The sequence below is a fragment of the Macaca fascicularis genome, chromosome 4, assembly GCF_037993035.2.
Source record: "Macaca fascicularis isolate 582-1 chromosome 4, T2T-MFA8v1.1".
Taxonomy (NCBI): Eukaryota; Metazoa; Chordata; class Mammalia; order Primates; family Cercopithecidae; genus Macaca; species Macaca fascicularis.
The window spans coordinates 104,729,452-104,749,069 of NC_088378.1; the positions used below are offsets into that span (position 1 = coordinate 104,729,452).

The 19,618-nt window shown below is 39.0% G+C and overlaps 1 protein-coding gene across 4 annotated transcripts in view; it reads right to left on the bottom strand.

Moving 5' to 3' along the window:
* The window catches only part of COL19A1 (collagen type XIX alpha 1 chain), a 329,196-nt gene that overhangs the window by 13,295 nt on the left and 296,283 nt on the right, over nt 1-19,618 (bottom strand). For all 4 annotated transcript variants that reach the window (XM_065543865.2, XM_005552609.5, XM_065543866.2 and 1 more), the window contains exons 43-48: nt 18,204-18,248; nt 18,037-18,099; nt 13,832-13,867; nt 13,655-13,699; nt 10,468-10,638; nt 8,340-8,406 (exon numbers count right to left, since the gene is read on the bottom strand). In XM_065543865.2, the coding sequence (XP_065399937.1) occupies nt 8,340-8,406; nt 10,468-10,638; nt 13,655-13,699; nt 13,832-13,867; nt 18,037-18,099; nt 18,204-18,248 (427 nt within the window). The remainder of the gene's footprint in view (nt 1-8,339; nt 8,407-10,467; nt 10,639-13,654; nt 13,700-13,831; nt 13,868-18,036; nt 18,100-18,203; nt 18,249-19,618) is intronic.

The window sequence follows — 19,618 nt, forward strand, 5'->3', positions numbered from 1 at the left end:
AGATAACTAAAAAAAAAGCATATGGAATATTTTACTACCGAATAAAATTAATTTTGGTAAAATCATTAACTCATTCCAGGGCCATTATAAATATGATCTATCATTGGAGTCTTTCTTAAAATTGCTTGGTTTGTTTATATTTGGTATACCTCACATTAAAAAAATCTAATATATGAACAACTAGATTTCAAACAGAAAACTTGAGGAGGCTCTATCCTTGCCATGATAAGAAGTTTTTCTTTTTCTTTTTGCATAACTTCTTCAAAAATCTCTTAGTAATTTAAATGGTTTTATTTTGAAATAATTTACACATAGTTTTTCAAAGATACATGTGTGTCGTAAGGAATGAATATTTAATTTAAAAACTTCACTCTGGGTTTGGTGCAGACAAATCTTCCAGAAAAGTTTTTTTTACTGAGGAAATTAGTATTTATTTTGTAAGTAAAGACCAAATGACAGACCACAACATAGTAGAAACTATAGCCGTCGGTTAGAAAACACGAAGCCCAAATCATATAGATCTTGTAAAGAGTTACTTCCACGTTCTCCAGTCTTTTCACTCAGTTTAGTTGATTTAATTGAATTGCAAAGGCATACTTAAACAGATATGTATCTTTTATTTTATGTAAATTTTAAAATAAAGAGTAAATTACTTCTGAGGAAAATCTGTTTTCCCATGAATTTTCAATTAAAACAATCCTTTAAAAACAATGTAGGCCCATACTGGTTAAGAAAGAAAAAGAATTATTTTTTCATATAGAATTATTAAGGCAAAAGCCCCAATAGATATAAAGCATTGACTGTCATTATCCAAAAAGCAATCACCTACATTCACATTCTCATGTCACAAAGCAAGCAGAATGGAAACATACCACAACCTGCACAGGACTAGAATCTCTGGCTGTAGACTGAAGGATGAATGGGAGGCCAACAGGGATCTCATGGATGCTGGTCCCAAGGAGTGATATGAAATCACCTGCCCTCCAGTATTACTACCTCACTATCTACCTGGGATGTTTGGTTGATATTAATACATCTTATTCTAGTAACTAATAGATAAAACAAATAGATAATTGATATATAGTTTTAGTTTTACAAATCATCATATTGAATGTACATATAATATCTTTATTACATCAAATTATGAACTTGGGGCCTTATAATAAATATGAAATTCAATAATCACAGTTTGAAACTTTGCATAATATTTGTTGTTCTGCACTTCAAAAGAGAGATGTATTTCAGTACAATTTTTCTTAATTTGAAACATGTCTCTTTAAATACCTTCAATGTTGAAACACAAATATTCACAGTACTAATTTTTCTTCTTTAATATATGAATTGAATTTAGAAGTACTTTGGTGGTTTGTAATATTTTTAGCAAAACAGAAAATTATTTTTACTACTTCTAGCTGTAAATTATCTGGCTTTGAGATACACTCAGAAACAGTCATTTAGCATAAGGGTAATTACCTCTTCTGAACCCTACCCTAATGCTCTATAATTTACAATAATATGTTTCAGAGCATCCAAATGAATTGTAAAGGCCTTTATTCTTAATTGCTTTTCCTCTGTTTTCAGGGATCTTCAATCAATTAAACTGTTTTTGGCTATGCTTTCTAATGAGGCAGGAAATTGAAGAGTTCAGATATAAGCATGCATAAACCAAACACACATTTGCCATCTGCCAAGGCGAAGCCACAGCAGTCACTCTAACAAATGAGACCAAAGCTTGGCTTCTTTGGAGAATGGGCTCCTTACTATAATATAGACATTAATATTAATGTGATGATAAACTACGTGTTTTAGAGGAGGAAGGAAGACACACATGTCATCTGGCCCGTGTCTACTATTTCACAGATAAAATTTGTAAATATTTCAAAGACAGAAATTAATCTTCTCCGAATGCCCATGGAAATGTCCGATTATCCATTTTCTTGGTATAACTTCAATTTATTTCATTTTGCTACCCCATTATGGAAACAGAGAGCAGTTAATGAGTATTTCCCTTGGGAAATCAGTCATATTGTTACATATCAGCATTCAGGTTAAATAACTTTTACTCATAGGCTTCACAATCTATTTTGTAAATCTCTTTTTGGTTCCATTATTTCAGGGCTTCTCCATAAATGTCTCCTAAATGTGGAAATCAAAATTAAATACAGTTCTCTCCTAAAGGGCAAAAATATCAGAAGAGTAATTTCCTGTGATATTTTTATAATGATATTCTAGTTTCATTTTTAACTGTTAATTCAACAGTATCATTTGGTGGATTCATATTTATTTTGTGGTTCATTATGACCCAAAGGTGGTTACCACTTCATTTGTCTCTGTCTGAATCATTCGCCACCTTTATGAGTTGCTTTGAACTATCATGGGTAAAGATGGTGGATTAAACACATGGATCTGCTTTAACTACCTCCTGAATCCTAGCAAAACAATCCTCTTAAAGGCATAAACAGACAAGAATGGGGGAGCATATGAAAGGAGACAATATCAGCACAATTTTGGGAGGTGAGAACCAGATGGTTGAGTGATACATTACTTAGCAAACTCAAGACAACTAAACTCTTAGACTAGAAGTAGAGGAATAACTTGATCTAAACTACAAAATCCTCAGAAGGCTTAGAATTGGCAGTACAAGTTACCTCTGGAAGTGGGGGTGAAAGAGGGGAACTAAAATAAGGAGCACGGATTGAAAGCCTGTTTTAGTAGTTGTTGAAATTCCTTTCTCTATAAAGCTGGGCAGGTGACTGTCCCCATCCCTAGCAAGATGCTGAAGGTTTATTATTATCTGAAAAGGGTAGTAGTCTGCCTCTGCACTGAGGAGCCCAGGCTCCATTGAGACTCAGGCTTCCAAACTGAAAATCTGAAGCAGCTGAGCTCGCAGCCAGGCAGGAAGTGAAATGTCTCCGCGGGGTAATCTGACCAGACTGAGAGGAAAGAGTTAAAGACACTGAAATTAAGGGTCCTTCACTTAAAAAGTCCAACTGGGCTACCCTGAGTGAAACTCGGAGGTTGGCAAGCCCCACTGTTCACTCAGAGCTTTCAATCGGTTTTTAAAACCCTGCTCTTATGTATGCAGACATCCAAGGATTACTGGACACTGAGGAAATCCTATAAACTGAACAACAGAGTTGCAACCAAAAAAACAGAAAGCAGCAAATTGGAAGAAACGGAGACTATGTAGTGGAAAATACGTTTTTTAACTCTCTCTCTCTCTCTCTCTATATATATATATATAAAATCTCATCAAGGATGTATATTTATCAGATGATGTGTATATAAATAAGTACATATACAAATATGTATATATAAATGAATATCTTACTTGTAGAGAGGTAAGAAAAGATGTTACAACCTTGGAATAAGAAAACAGGATCACACATATTTACACACATTCATATATATATGAAATATATGTATGAAAAATCAAGAAAACATAGGTAAGGGGATTTTCTGAACACTGAAAATCTAGAGGCAGAAACATTGTTTAGGAATACTTAGCCTTAATCTTTCTTTTCTCCCACAGCTGGAGGTGTGGGCTTGTTGGCCCCATGTCTGACTCAAGAACCGAGAGAGCCAGATGTTAGTACACATTTTTGCATAGGTTGGTAAATTCTTCCTGCATGTCGATGTAAATTCCCAAGCATAATAGGACAGTGTAATAGCAAGAATTAAACTTCTCAGATCTGGCAAGACCCTCCATTGTGTGGGCAGCATCACTGGCAGCTAGAAAGCCCTCCTAAAGCCAAATGCTAAGCTGAGACACATGGATGATATCTGTCCTTGTCCTGTGTGGTCACTTTACTAGCAAAAGGACTTGACTTGTTGGACAATCAAATTGGGGATTTAATTGAACTTCAGAAAGGATATATATTCGTGCATAGTGATCAATCTGGAACCTAGACATGGGATTGGTGAAAAGACATCTCTTTCCGCCACAGTTAGGTTTGGGAAGGGGCACCAGGAAGTTGAAGGGAGGTTAGGTGGTCTGGAAAATAGCTCAAGGTGTGAGATTTGCAGGGTGTTGTATCAGTGGAGTCACCTGGGAAGCCCCAAAGGGGGTTAAAAAGCCACAAGAGGAGGGTTCAAAGTTTGGGTCATCCTGGTCTAGGGTTTCACTAGAGGGTGTAATCTGGACACTTGGGATGATAAAGTTGGAGAGCAGGATCTTCCAAGGACTCCCTCAAGCCCGGGCTGACAGTCTGCGACTTGCCGCTCGGAGAGAATGGCTCTCGAGGCTGCAGATGTGCAGGGGTGCGTGGAGCAGAGATAGCATTAGCTGTTGTTGACACTGTCTCTTGTGAAACCACTAAGAAAAAGGGAGGCAGACGGGTGCTACTTAAGTGTAGCAGTTAGCTGTCTGTACTACTTAACTTTAACTGCTTTAACATGTGAAAAATAATCTTTGCTTTTAGAGAAAAAGCTTTCTGAAAACGGTAACTGTGACCTTGGGCCTCTATGATTTGTGAAAATGGAGTTTTCTTTTTTCTTTTTTGTAAATGGTGTTCAGAAGCCATGGAAAAGGTGATTTCTAAGTGGAAAATTAAATGGAGTAAATCGAAATGATCTTGGGACAAATTAACTTAAATGCTAAATAACTAAATTCTGGGTTTCAGGCACAGTTTTGTTTGGGAGGACAGTTTTGCTGGACTAGTGTCAAGAGAGATAAAAGGAGAGGGATATCACACAGGGAGTCTCAGAGTTTAGAAGTCTCAGAAAATAGTTTCCTTATGGGTCACTTTAAAATATTGTTTTGAGGCTAAGACACCTGTGGTTTCTGAGGGACTACTAGCTCTGGTGGGGGTCCAGCCACTCGCCTGGACCTGGCCAGGCTGGAAGAGACAGAGAGGCAGTAGGAGAGATGGGTGTGAAGCCAGAGACCTGGGGAGGACGCTGCACCTGTCAGCTTCCAGGCAGGTGGGCTCTGACAGAGGAAGGAGGGGCAGGAACTCAGAGAGGAAGGATTCAGACTCAGAGGAGGAGCTTCTCAGAAAGCAGAAGCCTGGTGAGCCTGCCCCAAGACAGATGGAGAGTGGCCCAACTCCCCTGACCTGCCTCCTCAGAAGACTGATAGCCCTTCTTGAGAGGAGCCACAGAATGGCCTGGGAGCCTTCCCCAGGAGGAAGTAGAAGTGTCTCTTCTGCTGAATGCACAGGGCAGGCTGCCAGGGGCCACACCTTCATCCAGTGTCTGATGGACTTGTAAAACGAACACCTTTTATATCTCAACATGTCACTTTTTTTCTTTTTCTGAAAATGTTTGGTTATATTTTCTGACATTCTTTTTTTAAATTTTTTTATTTTTTTGAGGCAGAGTCTCGCTCTGTCCCCCTGGCTGGAGTGCAGTAGCGCGATCTCAGCTCACTGCAAGCTCCGCCTCCCGGGTTCTCGCCATTCTCCTGCCTCAGCCTCCTGAGTAGCTGGGACTACAGGCGCCTGCCACCGCGCCCGGCTAATTTTTTGTATTTTTAGTAGAGACAGGGTTTCACCGTGGTCTCGATCTCCTGACCTTGTGATCCGCCCGCCTCGGCCTCCCAAAGTGCTGGGATCACAGGCATGAGCCACCGCACCCGGCCTATTTTCTGACATTCTTAATCAGCTTCCGAAATATGGGTTAATTACTGACTATTAAATATATGATTTTATCTAAAGCCTCTTAAGAGATTGAAGTTCAGGATTAAAGCTCCCTGAGATAAAAGATAAATAAAGACACTAGAGCCCATAGAGATTAAGAGTTAAAGGAAAACTTTAGATTGCAATTCAAAAACACATATATGCTGACATTTCTCTTTTCATGATAGAGGTCAACTAAACGCATGGATACTATCTGAGATCCTAGATGTCCTCTCCCCAGGACTGCCTTTCATGGACATGCTACCTATGTCACATAGGGCCCCATGTTTAGTTTATGGCTTTACTATTGCTGTCTTAAAATTCTTAATCATTTTTTAACAAGTGCACCAGCATTTTCACTGTGCACTGAACACTGCAAATTCTGTAGCCATGAGTATGTTCTTCAGTATTCCCCTGAAGAGCCTGAGATGTCTTTTTTCAAACAGTTGTCTTTTTTCAAACTTGCTGAGGGGGAAATGAGCGTTTGGATTGCGAAGTTTAGAGTGTAGTCCATAATGTTTGATTCAAGAGAAGAAAAGAAAGAAAGAAAGAAAGAAAGAAAGAAAGAAAGAAGAGAGAGAGGGAAGGAGGGAGGGAGGGAGGGAGGAAGGAAGGAAGGAACGAGAAAGAAAGACAGGAAGGAAGGAAAGAAAGAAGGAAGGGAGAAAAGACTTCCAAATATAAGGGCAACATTAAAATTACTGGTAGCTCAACAAAAGAGTGGACAAATGTATTAGTAAACTGTCATATCAGAGCATGATAAAGATACTTAGTAAAGATCAAGATAAATTAAAATCAACAGCATAAATTCTTGACCTTTAAAAAGCATTTTTTGCCAACATGGTGAAACCCCGTGTCTACTAAAAATACAAAAATTAGCTGGGTTTGTGGCGGGTGCCTGTAATCCCAGCTATTCAGGAGGCTGAGGCAGCAGAATCGCTTGAACCCAGGAGGCAGAGGTTGAAGTGGGCCGAGATCACGTCAATGCACTCCAGCCTGGGTGACAGAATGAGACTCCATCTCAAAAAACAAACCAACAAACAACAACAAAAAAAAAACATTTTTTTTTTTGGTTTTGTCATTAAAGTAGCTACAAGTCCCGGTGTTACTCTACTGTATTTCCAGTTCTCATATAAAACAAGACAATGTGCATCCAAGCACCAAGATTTCAGTCTCTACTGCTAATTATTATTTAAAATAATCAAGACTCCTTGGAGAAGAGCTGATTCCATGTTTGAAGCAATGGACTCAAGATCGACTTGGGGCATCTTATAATCTTTTTCCTTAAAAAATTCAACAATCTATTTTTGGCTTGTGGATGCTAAGCAAAGGAAGTAAGAACCATGAGAGCTAACATGGATTTATTTGTTAAATCTTACAGTTCAGAAGAGTGATTTTGATTTTAGCAAACCATTTGTCAAAATCACGTGATACTGTCAATTCCTTGCAAATAGACAAAGAAATGTAGGGTGAGTTTTAGGACAACGAAATGGATTCAGAGCTCACTAAATAATAGATTAGAAGATGATTTACAAGTGGACAGAAAGAATCCTGTGGCATTTAGAAAGACCTAATCCTTGACTCTTGGCTTTTTTAGTCAACATTTCTATCAACAAGTAGAATGATGGCATGCTTATGAAATTTAGCATGACATAAAGTTATAGGGTCAGCCAACCTGCTCTACAAGAGACAACATTCCAAAAGACATCTTCAGGTTGGAACAAGATATGAACACAAATGTTTTGAAATTAATAAGAGGAAACATAAGATCACACACTTAGATTTAAAAAATAAACACACAGTCCATAATGATAAACACCTCATTTAAAAATATTTTAACAAGGAAGATCCAGGGCTGTTAGTTAATTGAAAACTCAAAATGCATGAACAGAATAATACGGATGCCTTTTTCAAAAAACCAATACATCTTAGGATGAATTATTGAAGTATCTAGAGCAGGGGTCAGAACTTTCTCTGCAAGGGCCAGATAGTAAATATTTAAGCCTTTATGGACCATATTGTCACAGTTGCTCAGTCCTGTTGCTGTAGTGGGATAGCAGCCAGAGAAAAGAGGTAAAGGAATATGCATACTTTATTTATGGAAACAAATTCAAATTTCAGATAATTTTCACATATCATGAAATATTCTTTTGATTTTTAAAAACTATTTTAAAATATAACTCATTCACACCGCTCCCGACCAAAAAGCAAAAACCATTCTCAGTTTGTAGGCTGTACAAAGCAGGTGGCAATGGCTTTGGCTAGGGGGTTCAGTTTGCTGACTTTGGTCTAAATAAAAAGACACTACTCTGCATTGGTCAAAATATTCCTTGGTAAATGAGAGTCATTTATAAATTAAATGTTTCCCAGGGGTGATAATAGTGGAGGAGCTAGACACATTTACTTCATAAAAGAGAAAACTAAGGATAAGTATGAGGGATATGGAAAAATACTCAAAGGGCTGTCATGTGAGTACAAGCAGGAACTTTACCTGTGTTGTTTTACAGAGCAGGTATAATGAAAGGAAGTTCCAGGGAGGCAAAAGTTAACTTTGTGTAAAGAACAATTTTCATCAAACAGCTGTCCCATCATAAAATGGGCTGCCCCTTAAGGTTTTTGTGGCATGGCCGTCTTTCGAGAATGTTGCTGGAGGGATTCCCCATGGTAGATGGGAGGTGGGAATCAGTGAAAAATTCAAAAATGTTATTAAGAAAATCTAACCTTCAAAAATCCTTAGGACCTCTTGATTAATATACTTCTTTATTTCTTCAAATGAAACTGCATCAGCCTGAAGAAGAAAAAAAAAGGTCTGTTAAAATAGAGCATAGCACAAATGAATAAAGAATAGAAATATTGGGTTGGAACTTCTGTAGAGATCCATTTATCAAGAAAAATGCTTTTGGCAGTTGACTATATTGGGCAATAAATATGTGTTGCTTTGACCAAATTCTGGGAAGAAGCTGAAGTGCATAATTGCTTTAAAAGCTATGGGCTGGAATCATAATCAGTGGTATCAACAGGTTTCCTATTAAATGGAGACACATGGCTTTATACAGTTAGGGAAGACATTCCTATTACTTCATTTTATAAGTTTAAATAATCTAAAAAGTGTAATCATGATGTTAGTAGTCTAACCACAATTTAACTTCTAACCAATCCCTGGATGGCAAAGTCAATGTCTAACTGATACAATGTATTTTCAAAGGAAGACAACCTGGAACAGAACTGCAAGTATGCTGGATTATTTTCAAAAATGTTGTATTCATGGGATAAAAGCAAGCTTTACCCATTTCATCATAAAGTTTATTCTGTAACTTACACATTGCAAGTATATAGGTATTAAGTAATTTTCTTTTCTTAATTGGGATCTGGTAAAAGGAAGCAGGCAAATAATGTCAGCTGAATTTTCCACCTGTTGAAGTAAATCCACATGCATTTGACAAAGAATCTAACATTTATAACAGTAATGTTTTATTATAATACCTTGATATTTTTAAAAGAGTTATTATTTTTTTCTTGATGGTTAGAATTTCAAAGTATTTTATTACTCTTCATAGTTGGTGATTATTATCCAGGGGTGTATGTGTGGCATTAAAGACAATATGTTGAAGATTGGAGGTTGTGACAAAGGCAATAAGCCCCACTGCCAACTATCCACTTTGAGATATATACATGAACAAAAACCCTAACAGAAGATGGTCAGATGAGAGAGTTGGAAGCTCTATGGAAAATCGCCACGCAATATGAATTTAAGAATGAAGCAGAGCCTAATTAGATAGTGAGCCTTAATTTATAAACATTCCTGGGTAGGTTCCTCATCACTCTTCGCTGAAAATTCCTCTATCCTGTCTGTGTGTAGATATGTGATAACAATATTGTTGTGGGGTTCCCTAACACAATGGTGCTAGTTCATTTGTAACAACAAACTGACTTAGAAAGCCAAAAAATAAAAATAAAAACAATCCAATGTGACGGGCTTATAAAGTGATGATTCCTGTAGGACAGAATAATTCCAAGAATGTTCTATTTCATTAATGAACTTTAGTTAATGCATCTAATACCAATTACTGACACAACGCCGAGAGCTGAAGTTACACAGGCTTTATTGAAGTAGAGTTTCAGGAGAGTGGGCAGAAATAAAGTATGAAAACTGTGTGAAAACTCAGTTTTGCTTTATATCTGGTATTGGTTGATTATCTGAGGAGAATGTGTCTTTAACTGCCCTACTTCACTTCAGGACCCTCCTTTCTTCCTAACATGGATATTTTCAGATTAAATTCCTCTGCAGAATAGCCACTCACCACTCCTCTTGAGGATTAATAAAGATATGGGCTTCCTTCACTAAACACTCTTGGCCTAAGTGGTTTCTACTTCAAAGCACTACTCATGGCAGATTTGTTGTTCTGATAGTCAACAAAATAGAGTATGAAACGGACACGTTTCATAGCAGTATGAAACAGGCATATGTGGTTTCTGTGTAGTGTAAGGAGACATTAGAGATAATACCTGTATTTAAAAGCACGGTTTTGAAGCCATCCAGACCTGGGTCTGATCCACTTAATAAATCTGTGACCTTGGGCAAGTCAATACTCATTTTATGCGTTTATAAAAGTCGGCTGAAAAGGATACCAATCCTTCCAGAATGATTATGAAGATCAAATGAGGTAATGTATAGTAAGTGCTTAGTAGAGGATCTGGCACATAACTTTAAATGACAGCTATTGTTGCCCTCACAGGGACCAGTTTAGGTTTGTTTTATTTATTTGAAAGGCATTATCATTGCTTTCATTGTAAAAAGGATACATGGTCAGTACAAGTCAGGAGCCCTGAAGCTCTTAGCACTACTTACCGGAATGCCAGGGATGCCAGGAGAGCCTGGAGGGCCTTGGTGGCCAGGGGATCCCATTGAGCCCTTGTTTCCTGGTGGACCAATAGGACCGATGGCCCCCTTCATGCCTGTAAGGCCTGGTTTTCCCCGTTCACCTTGTGGGCCTCTGTCTCCTGGAATCCCCTGATCACCCTGTTAAGGAAAAAAAAATAATAAAGAATAATCTCTTCTAGCATTAGCTATAGTTGAGAGCAAAAGTTCTGGATTCATACTGGCACTTATTAGTTGTTGGGCCTTGGATAAATAACTTAAACTCTCTGTGTCCTAGCCTCCCCTCCTACAAAGGGGCATATTAATAGTATCCATTAAATAGGGCTATTTTCAGAACTAAATGAATTCACCCAAGTAAAGTGCTCAGAACAATGCCTGGCACCTTGGCAGTACTTAACATATAAAATATAGTGAGAATGTTAGTTGTACTTGGTTGCCCATCTAGGATGATGGCAGTTTTGAGTGTCAATACCAGCTATCACTTGAGGTCTGGGTCTCCTTTGCAATGATAAAGGAAGATTGCCAAGAGGATCTCATTACTGAGACTTTTCACTTAAAAAAACTTCAGGACACTCAAAATCTCTCCTAAATCATGTGCTCTCCCCACCCGTGGCTTTCCCATTTGTTTCGTCTTTATTAGACGCTTCAGGTTTGTTTTCTGTATTTGTGCTTTACACTTGTATGCATGTGCATGTGTGTGCATGTTTGTGTGTGTGTGCACGTGAGTGTGATCCCTGTGCCCTAAATATATACCCACAGGAAGGTGAGAAGGGAGAGCCATTGAAAAGATCAAAGCAGGTGACTGGGGGGAGGATGTCACTGAGATCATTTACTTGATAGTATAAATGAACTATAGAAGAATCAGTTGGGCTGGGCACGGTGGCTCATGCCTGTAATCACAGCACTTTGGGAAGCTGAGGCGGGCAAATCACCTGAGGTCGGGAGTTCAAGACCAGCCTGACCAACATGGAGAAATCCCGTCTCTACTAAAAATACAAAACATTTAGCCAGGTGTACCGGTACATGTCTGTAATCCCAGCTACTCAGGAGGCTGAGGCAGGAGAATCGCTTGAACCCAGGAGGTGGAGGTTGTGGCGAGCCGAGATCACACCATTGCACTCCAGCCTGGGCAACAAGAGCGAAACTCTGTCTTAAAAAGAAAACAAAACATAAAACAAGAATCAGCTGAACAAGATGTTATAATTAATCAGTAAAATATTATATTAGATGTGACTAAATCTGATATGAAGTTTGCTTGATGCTGTTTTTTATCCTGGAATGTGTCTACTACTGTATGTGTTTGTGCAAGAGAGAATGAGAGAGAGAGAGAGAGAGAGAGAGAGAGAGAGAGAGAGAGAGACGGATCATGGCAGTTGCTTCAGTAATAAATTTTCAAATATTCAGTTGCATAACTCCAGGAGGTGATCCTCACACCAAATATGATGGAATGATGCTTGAAGCTGCCCTATATCTCATTATATTATTCTTTTAACTATGACTACTCTGCAGAAGGCCAAACTCTATTTCTCTTGACTTAAAAAATAAAAATAAATGAACAGTTACAGAGATTTATGTGATCATAGAATCTGATATAGAAAGAAGCCATGTGGAAAGAAATAAAAGCAGTTGGGCCTAGTATCAATGCTACTGTCTTAGTTATAAAAATATATCTGCATACAAGTCTCACTCCAGCTCACATTTGGAGACATTTCTGAGATGACTAGAAAAAATATTAGCACACTTTGATCAATAATTAATATTCTGATCATGTGCAAGATAAATGCAATCTTCAACATATTAAAATTATTTTATAAGTTAGGTACAAAGATGTTTGTTGTAGTGATGTTTATTATTATGACAACTAGAAGGAATCCAAATGCCCAGCAGACCAGGTAAGTGAAATAAGGTATGGTCAAAGAGTAGAATAACATACAGCAATTAAAAGGCAGATACAGATTTATATTTACAGACAAGACAACATAATCAATGTATATTATTAGGTGAAAAAAGTCACTTACAAGACAGTATAAGCTCCTTTTTGGAAAAGTATATGTTTATATTAATACATATAAATATATGTGTATATTATGTATTAGAGTGAGAGAGATGGAAATACGTCCAAATATCACAGGGCTTATCTCTGTGTAGTGGGATAAGGTAGATTTTTAAAATTTCCTTTTAAATTTACATCATCTATATTTTCACATTTCCTTCAGTTATTATGGATGACTTGTACAATAATAAATAAAAGTTAGCAAACTAGACACCAGTATACAAACATATGTGCCCACACTCACATACAATAGCAACCCTTAATAGAATTACACTGAGTAACAATGTTTGAGTAACTTCTTGCAGTGGCATGACTCTACTAGAAATTAATTCTATTAATTCTAGTGGAAATTAATTGTAGTAGAAGTTAATTCTAGTAGAAATTAATTCTACTAGAAAATGTTGAGGTTCATTAAAGGAAATAAAGAGAAATTGCAATAATGACATTAACGCTCCAAATAACACAAAAACATATAACATAATTGGCATTACTAGTAACTTCACTATACTTTCAGTTACCCTTTCCATTTCTGTAACCCCTCACACCACCTTCTTTACTCTACTTAGTTTTTCTGTATGTCAGCAGCTCTCAGTTGCAGTGATTTTGCTTCCCAAGAAGCATTTGGTGATGTCCAGAGACACTTTTGGTTGTCACAGTTGGAGGGATGGTGGTGCTACTGCATCTAGTGGATGAAGGTCATGGATGCTGCTAAGCATTTTACAATTCCAAAAGAGCCAACCACAACAATTATCTGTCCCTGAATAATCACAGTGCTGAGGTTGAGAAACCTTACTCTAGATAAAAAGAATATGGGTGATGGTTATAGTAGAGATATATGTCTGAGACAGGAGGATAATAAAGCTTTCCTAATTTAAATAGCAAAGTATACTTGGCTGGGTACAAAGGCCAACTACATAGATGTAACCATATAACTTGCTCTGAGTCCTTTGTCATATTTAATATCTACTAGAGATCTTGGATCACCTACACCCTAGCCTTTATAGATTTGGTGATTTGCAGGGGTCTACACACATAATTGTGTGACTCAAATGATGGGACAGTTGTAACAGACTTGCATAAAAATCACAATAGTAATATACATACACGTTCTCCTTTGGGGCCTCTGTCTCCAGGCTTACCCATGATGCCCTGAAAAAGAGATACCAACATGAAAATCACTTCTTGCCAAGATTTTTCATCAGTCTGATTGATCTAAATGTTGGTAGGTATTCTGGATGCAGTATCCATTATAATTTTTATTTTAAATTATATTTCCCATACCTGAGCACCTGGTATTCCATCTTTTCCATTTATTCCCTATAAAGAAAAAAAGGATTAATATTTCTAATTCTGCATTAACATAGTTAAACACAACAAAAGAGTAAAGTTTCAAGGACAGTTCCTTAATCATATTTCTACTGAGAGGTTGGTAAAGCAAGATGGTAAAATGGAAAACAAATAGATAGAATCAGACAGTCCTGAGTTCAGATTCTGACTCTGTCACTTACTAGTCCCATTAACCTTTTTGGGCAATTTACTTAACCTCAATAGCATCAGCCTCTTCACTAGTGAGGAAAATAAATAACCTTAAAACTAAGAATTAAGTGAAATAACATGAAAAATGCATGGTCCTCTATAAATAGTGAACAAAGATTATTTTCCTTTTTTATTTTTCTGTTAGGTCATCCTGAGAAATAAGAAGGTGTCTCATGGCATAGGTGGCTGGAGTATGACATTTTTGTTACCTTCTAACAGGTTTTCCAGCACAGAGTATCATTCTCAGTCAATGGTCTCAGTTGCTGCTGGGGAAATTTCATAACATGGCCAGAGTATGATTGTACTATGAAATAAACTGTCAGAAATTGTTATTTTTCAGTCAGGAATATGAAAGAAAAGCAAGAAATGTATAATCATGGTTTTTGGCAGTATTAAATAGTTACTTTTTATTAGAAAACTGGAAGTTTCTTGAACTTTAATAGGGAGTTCTAGAAGTGATAATGAAGCCTAGTCCTGCTTAAAGATTTTAAGACCGAGAGAACTATTGGCTGGGAGATATAAGAAGGAAAAGTATTTGAGGTCAAATCAAATACCTAGGGCCCAACAGCAGGTGTGTTTTTGAGATCTGATTTGAAGAGGAAGATCAAGGTGAAGAATACGATTTCTTAGCCAGCAGGCAATTGCATGGACATGCTCCTCTAAAAGCCCGAGGGACTTTTATTGTGCTGGAATGGATTCTGTGGGATGGAACTGCAAAGAACTGCTATAAATTACGCTGAAATCTGTCACAGTTGACAACCCAACCATAGTTCGCCAACCTTTCTGAACCATCCTGGGAATTATTGAGAGTACGTTAACTAAGAACATGTTACCTGAAGTGTATGGTTCAAAGAATTTATTACATTCAGACACACGAGGAACAAAGATAAAGCTGATTAAGGAGAGGATGTGAAAGAAACAGCTGTGTCACTTGAATAAAAGAAGATAAATCTAGTGTAAAAATGTAGTCCATGTTTTTGGTAACAATATAAGAAAAGAAGTAACCCTATAACCTGTTTTTTGTCTCCAGTAATTTATCAAAGACTATCATGAGTGTTCTCTTTTGTATAGGAAGGTGTTACTTTCTATCCGCAGGGAAGCCCTGCTGTCAGAGATTTTTACAATAACTCATATGTATTTGCTCCTCTCTACCCTCATTTCATTCATCTGGCAGAGCCCCATTCCTGAGTACATCCAACTTTCTGCCTACCTCACGTCTGCATCTGAGCAGCAGAGTGGCTGAAGAAAACCATGTATCTTTGCTTGCTTGTTCCAACCTAAATGTACAACAGCAGATTGCAAGCAGCCCCCTCAGCATTACCAGGTCATCCTACTGTATTTCTCAATTTGACTCCCCTTCTATCTTTCCAGAAGTACTCTTTCACACATTTTCCTGTCTCTTCCAACCTCCATCATCACCTCCCCACTCCTCACACTTGGACGACCTCCATTCTTCTTTCACTAATAAACAAAAATACCCCTCTCACCATCACTCCACCAGTTGCATCAATCTTCATGGATTTGCACCCCAACTTTGGCACCCCCACACCCCACAGTTAGGAAGGGTGACATGCCCCTGTTCCCAGTTAAGACCATTCCCACTTGTGAGTATACCAGTTCTACTCAAAGTAGTCTTCACTCTCCTTTGTCATCAAATTTTTCTCTCTCAACTGGATCATTCTTACCAAGATACTAAAATGCGGTGATCTCTCCCACCAATGACCTCCACATTTCTAATGCAGTAGAGAATTGTCAGCCCTCATGTTACTTATCTGTTTGTTGATCACTCCTTTCTCCTTTCTCTTAAAACAGTTCACTTGACATCCAGGAAACCTCACTTGCCTGATTTTCTTCCGGTCTCTCTGGCTGCAGTTTCTTAGCCTTCTTTGTTGGGTCCTCTTCCTAACAGTTGAAGTGCTCTCTTCCCTTACTATCCACAGTGACTCCACTTTTCCAGGCTCAGGTTTAGATACCCTAATTGGTGTCCCCAATCCTGGCCTCTCCTAAATATTCATTGTGTACTTGACATCTCCACCTGAATATCTACTAGTGCTTCAACATGAACACATCCAAAACAGAACTCTTGGCTCTCCCTCCCAAACCCACCTACTTACCTTCAGTCTGCCCCATTTCACCAAACAGCAGCACTCTCACACTGTTGCTCAGACCCTACACCACAGCTGTGATTGGTCTCTTTCCCTCACACTTTGCTAGATTAGTCTACCAGCAAGTTTTCTTGCTTGCTGTCTCTCCCTTCAATGTACATCCTAAGTTCCTCTACTCATGGCTGTTCCCACTGTCATTACTTCTTGTGGAGACGATGGAGATGTTTTCTTACTGCTCTGTCTTCCTCTACCCTGCTCCCTACAGCCTACTCTCCACACAGTGTCAGAGTGATCCTGAAAATGTTCAATCATTTTCATTCTTTGCTACAAAAGCTCCAGTGGATTTCCATCATATTTCAAATGAAATCCCAACTTCATTCCCTGGCTTGGAAGTTCTTCATGGTCTGGCCACTGCCTACATCTCCCTCCGTATGTTTCCCACTCTTCCTTCACTTCATTCGTTCCTGACTTCATGCCTTTTGATGAGGTTCTTGACCTCATCAGGCTCGTTTCTCTCCCAGCCATTTCTTTTTCCTGAGACAATGGTCCCCTGACCGTCCCATGGCTTGACTTCTCACTTTATGCAGGTTTCTGCTCAAATTGCAGGCAAATCTTCTCTGAGCTCACTATTTGAATATTCCAGAGCTTTATTTTACTTATACCTTCCTCTACTTGAAACTGTGTGTGTGTGTGTGTGTGTGTGTGTGTGTGTTGTTTTTATCCGTTTTCCTATACTAGAATGCAAAAGCTATGAGTTGTTAGCACCTAGATCAGTGCCTAGCATGTAGGAGGTGTTCAAGAAATATCTGGTGATGAACGAATTGCTTTTTGCATAATCTCCTAGGCACTCAATGGCAGGCTTTAATGATATGCCTTGCAGGGGATGGGAATGATGAGGTAAGAGGGGGCAGTGAATTAAACTAATATTATTGAGTACCTCCCATAGCCAGGCACTGGAAATGCTTTCCATATGTCATGGCACTTAAGTGACTCATAAAATCCTTTGAGCCGTAATTCAGACCCAGATCTTCCTGACTCTAAATTGCATTTTCTCCATGTTGTCTTCTGTGGGGAAATGGTGGCCACCAACCCTGAAGGTTTCACAGAGGTGCCGAACTGGCCTCTTGAATTCTGTGCTGCTTGTTCACCTCGCCTTCTTTCCCGTACACACCACAGCAAATAAATCAGCAGTGACCTTCTATAAAGCGTAACTCCGAGAGTGAGGTGTGTTTTATTCATCTTAGATCCCCTCGCTAAAGGCCCACACATTTTCAGCAAACAGCAGTGACTAGATGAATTTATGTGACTGAATTAGTCAGAATGATTATTACAATGTCACATCAACACCACAGATCAGTAACCAAGAGCTCTTTTAGGACATAAGGGGATGAGACATTCACCAGTAGTGATTTAGGAAAGTGTAAGAAAACAAGGCCTATATACAAAGGAGGAAATTTGAGAAAATAACTTCTACTTTGGGATTTGGCTTAACATACAGGTATTACATCTATAAGTCTTTGCTTTCTTTATACTTTAGGACGTGACAGGCCATTATATTTTCTTTAAGTCTGTTGAAAACATTAGGCTTAAAAAATAATGAGTCAGATTTCCTGACACTTAAAACTCTCACCGTTTTCAACACTGTTTAAGACATAAAGATACCACACACAGATCTAGGAAACTCAGTGAGAACTTCCGCCCATGCCATCAAAAATCCATCTGCACAATCTTCTTAGTTCTTAGAAACTGCTTATTCAAATCTCAGAATTTCTGAGGTGGTAGATGAGGAGATAATGTTAGAGCATTTCTCTAAGTAGCATATTTCAAATAGTAAGAAGTACTTACTGGCTTTCCTGAGGGTCCTTCTGGTCCAGGGAAACCTATATCTCCAACAGGTCCTCTCTCACCCTATAAACACATCCACGGACAAAAATTAATTGCCAAGAAATGTTTTAAAACTGCATGCAAGTACAACACAAGTACAACTGTCATGAAAGCAACTGCCAACTCACCGGTTCCCCTGGAACTCCTGGAGGCCCTGGGGCTCCAGGTTTCCCCTGGCAAGGCAATTGAAGAGAAATGTTAGGAGCCAAATTGCTGAACGACACCATACGCTTCTCTTCCCCCAACCCCAATTGAGTTTAAAGTGCTCCCAAGGATGATGCTCTCCAGTGGCATTTCTAGCCAGGTGTGGTGGCTCACGTCTGGAATCCCAGCACTTTGGGATGCCGAGGTGAGTGGATCACTTGAGGTCAGGAGTTCGAGACTAGCCTGGTCAACATGGTGAAACCCTGTCTCTACTAAAAATATTACAAAAATTACCCAGGCATGGGGGCTCATGTCTGTAATCCCAGCTACTCGGGAGCCTGAGGCAGGAGAATCACTTGAACCTGGGAGGCGGAGGTTGCAGTGAACTGAGATCATGCCATTGCACTCCAGCCTGGGTGACAGAGTGAGACTCCGTCTCAATAAATAAATAAATAAAGTGGCATTTCTAAGGGGACAGAGTCTGGGGAACATACAGTCAACTCCACAGGCCGTAAGTTTCAGACTGGGGTGCAGTTCTTTAAATACATATTTGTGTGGATGGTGGAGAGTAGGAGAGGAGAATACTTTTGAAAATATTAGCCCAAAGTATCATCACTATTGGAAATCCCTCTTCTGCTTATTTTCCTGGCAGCTCCTCTTTACTTTGGGAGTGGAGAAATGCGCACAAAGCATCAAAGAAGTTTTTTTTCTAGGCTTTGAGTTTCACAAGACAGTTTTTAAGTTCATAGTAAGACAACCTGAAAAAATCATGTTTGATTTGAAAAGCCATGTTTTGTTCGCAGGAAAAGAAACAGATTAGTTTGTGTCACTACACCGTGGCTTGGACGACTGATCCTGGAGCAGACAGACCACAGGAAGGGATGAGAGGGGCAGATGGTCCAGTGGAGACTGAAAGCACACAAGGCCCAAGTGTGCAGGCGAGGCTTGTGGGGTTGCCTCTGAGAAGGAACCACCTCCTGTCCCTTGGACCTAATGTGGCTGGGAAAGACAGACGACGTGGGATGTAGGTGTGGGGCTGAGACCTGAGAAAGCCAAGTAGGTTTTGGAGAAATATGAAAAGAAATGGGCTTTTTCCAACTTGCTGCTTAGAATTCTGGAAGAAGATCCCTCCATAGGTACAGATACGGTGCTGAGTGGCAAAGCTAGGCAGACAGAGAGTTAGAGAGAGCATCCCTGGGTCCCCATAGCTTGTGTGTGCTGAAGTTGTTGGGGGCCTGAGTGGGAAGATGTGTTAGAGCTGAGAAGGCCAATGTCCTGAAGATTCTTACTGTGGGACATGGCGGGTATGGAGGGCTCGGGCATTGGGATCTGAGACGAAGAGATCAGGGACATTGATGGAAGTCATCCCTAAGGTCAGGTAGGACCAGCAGAGAACTCA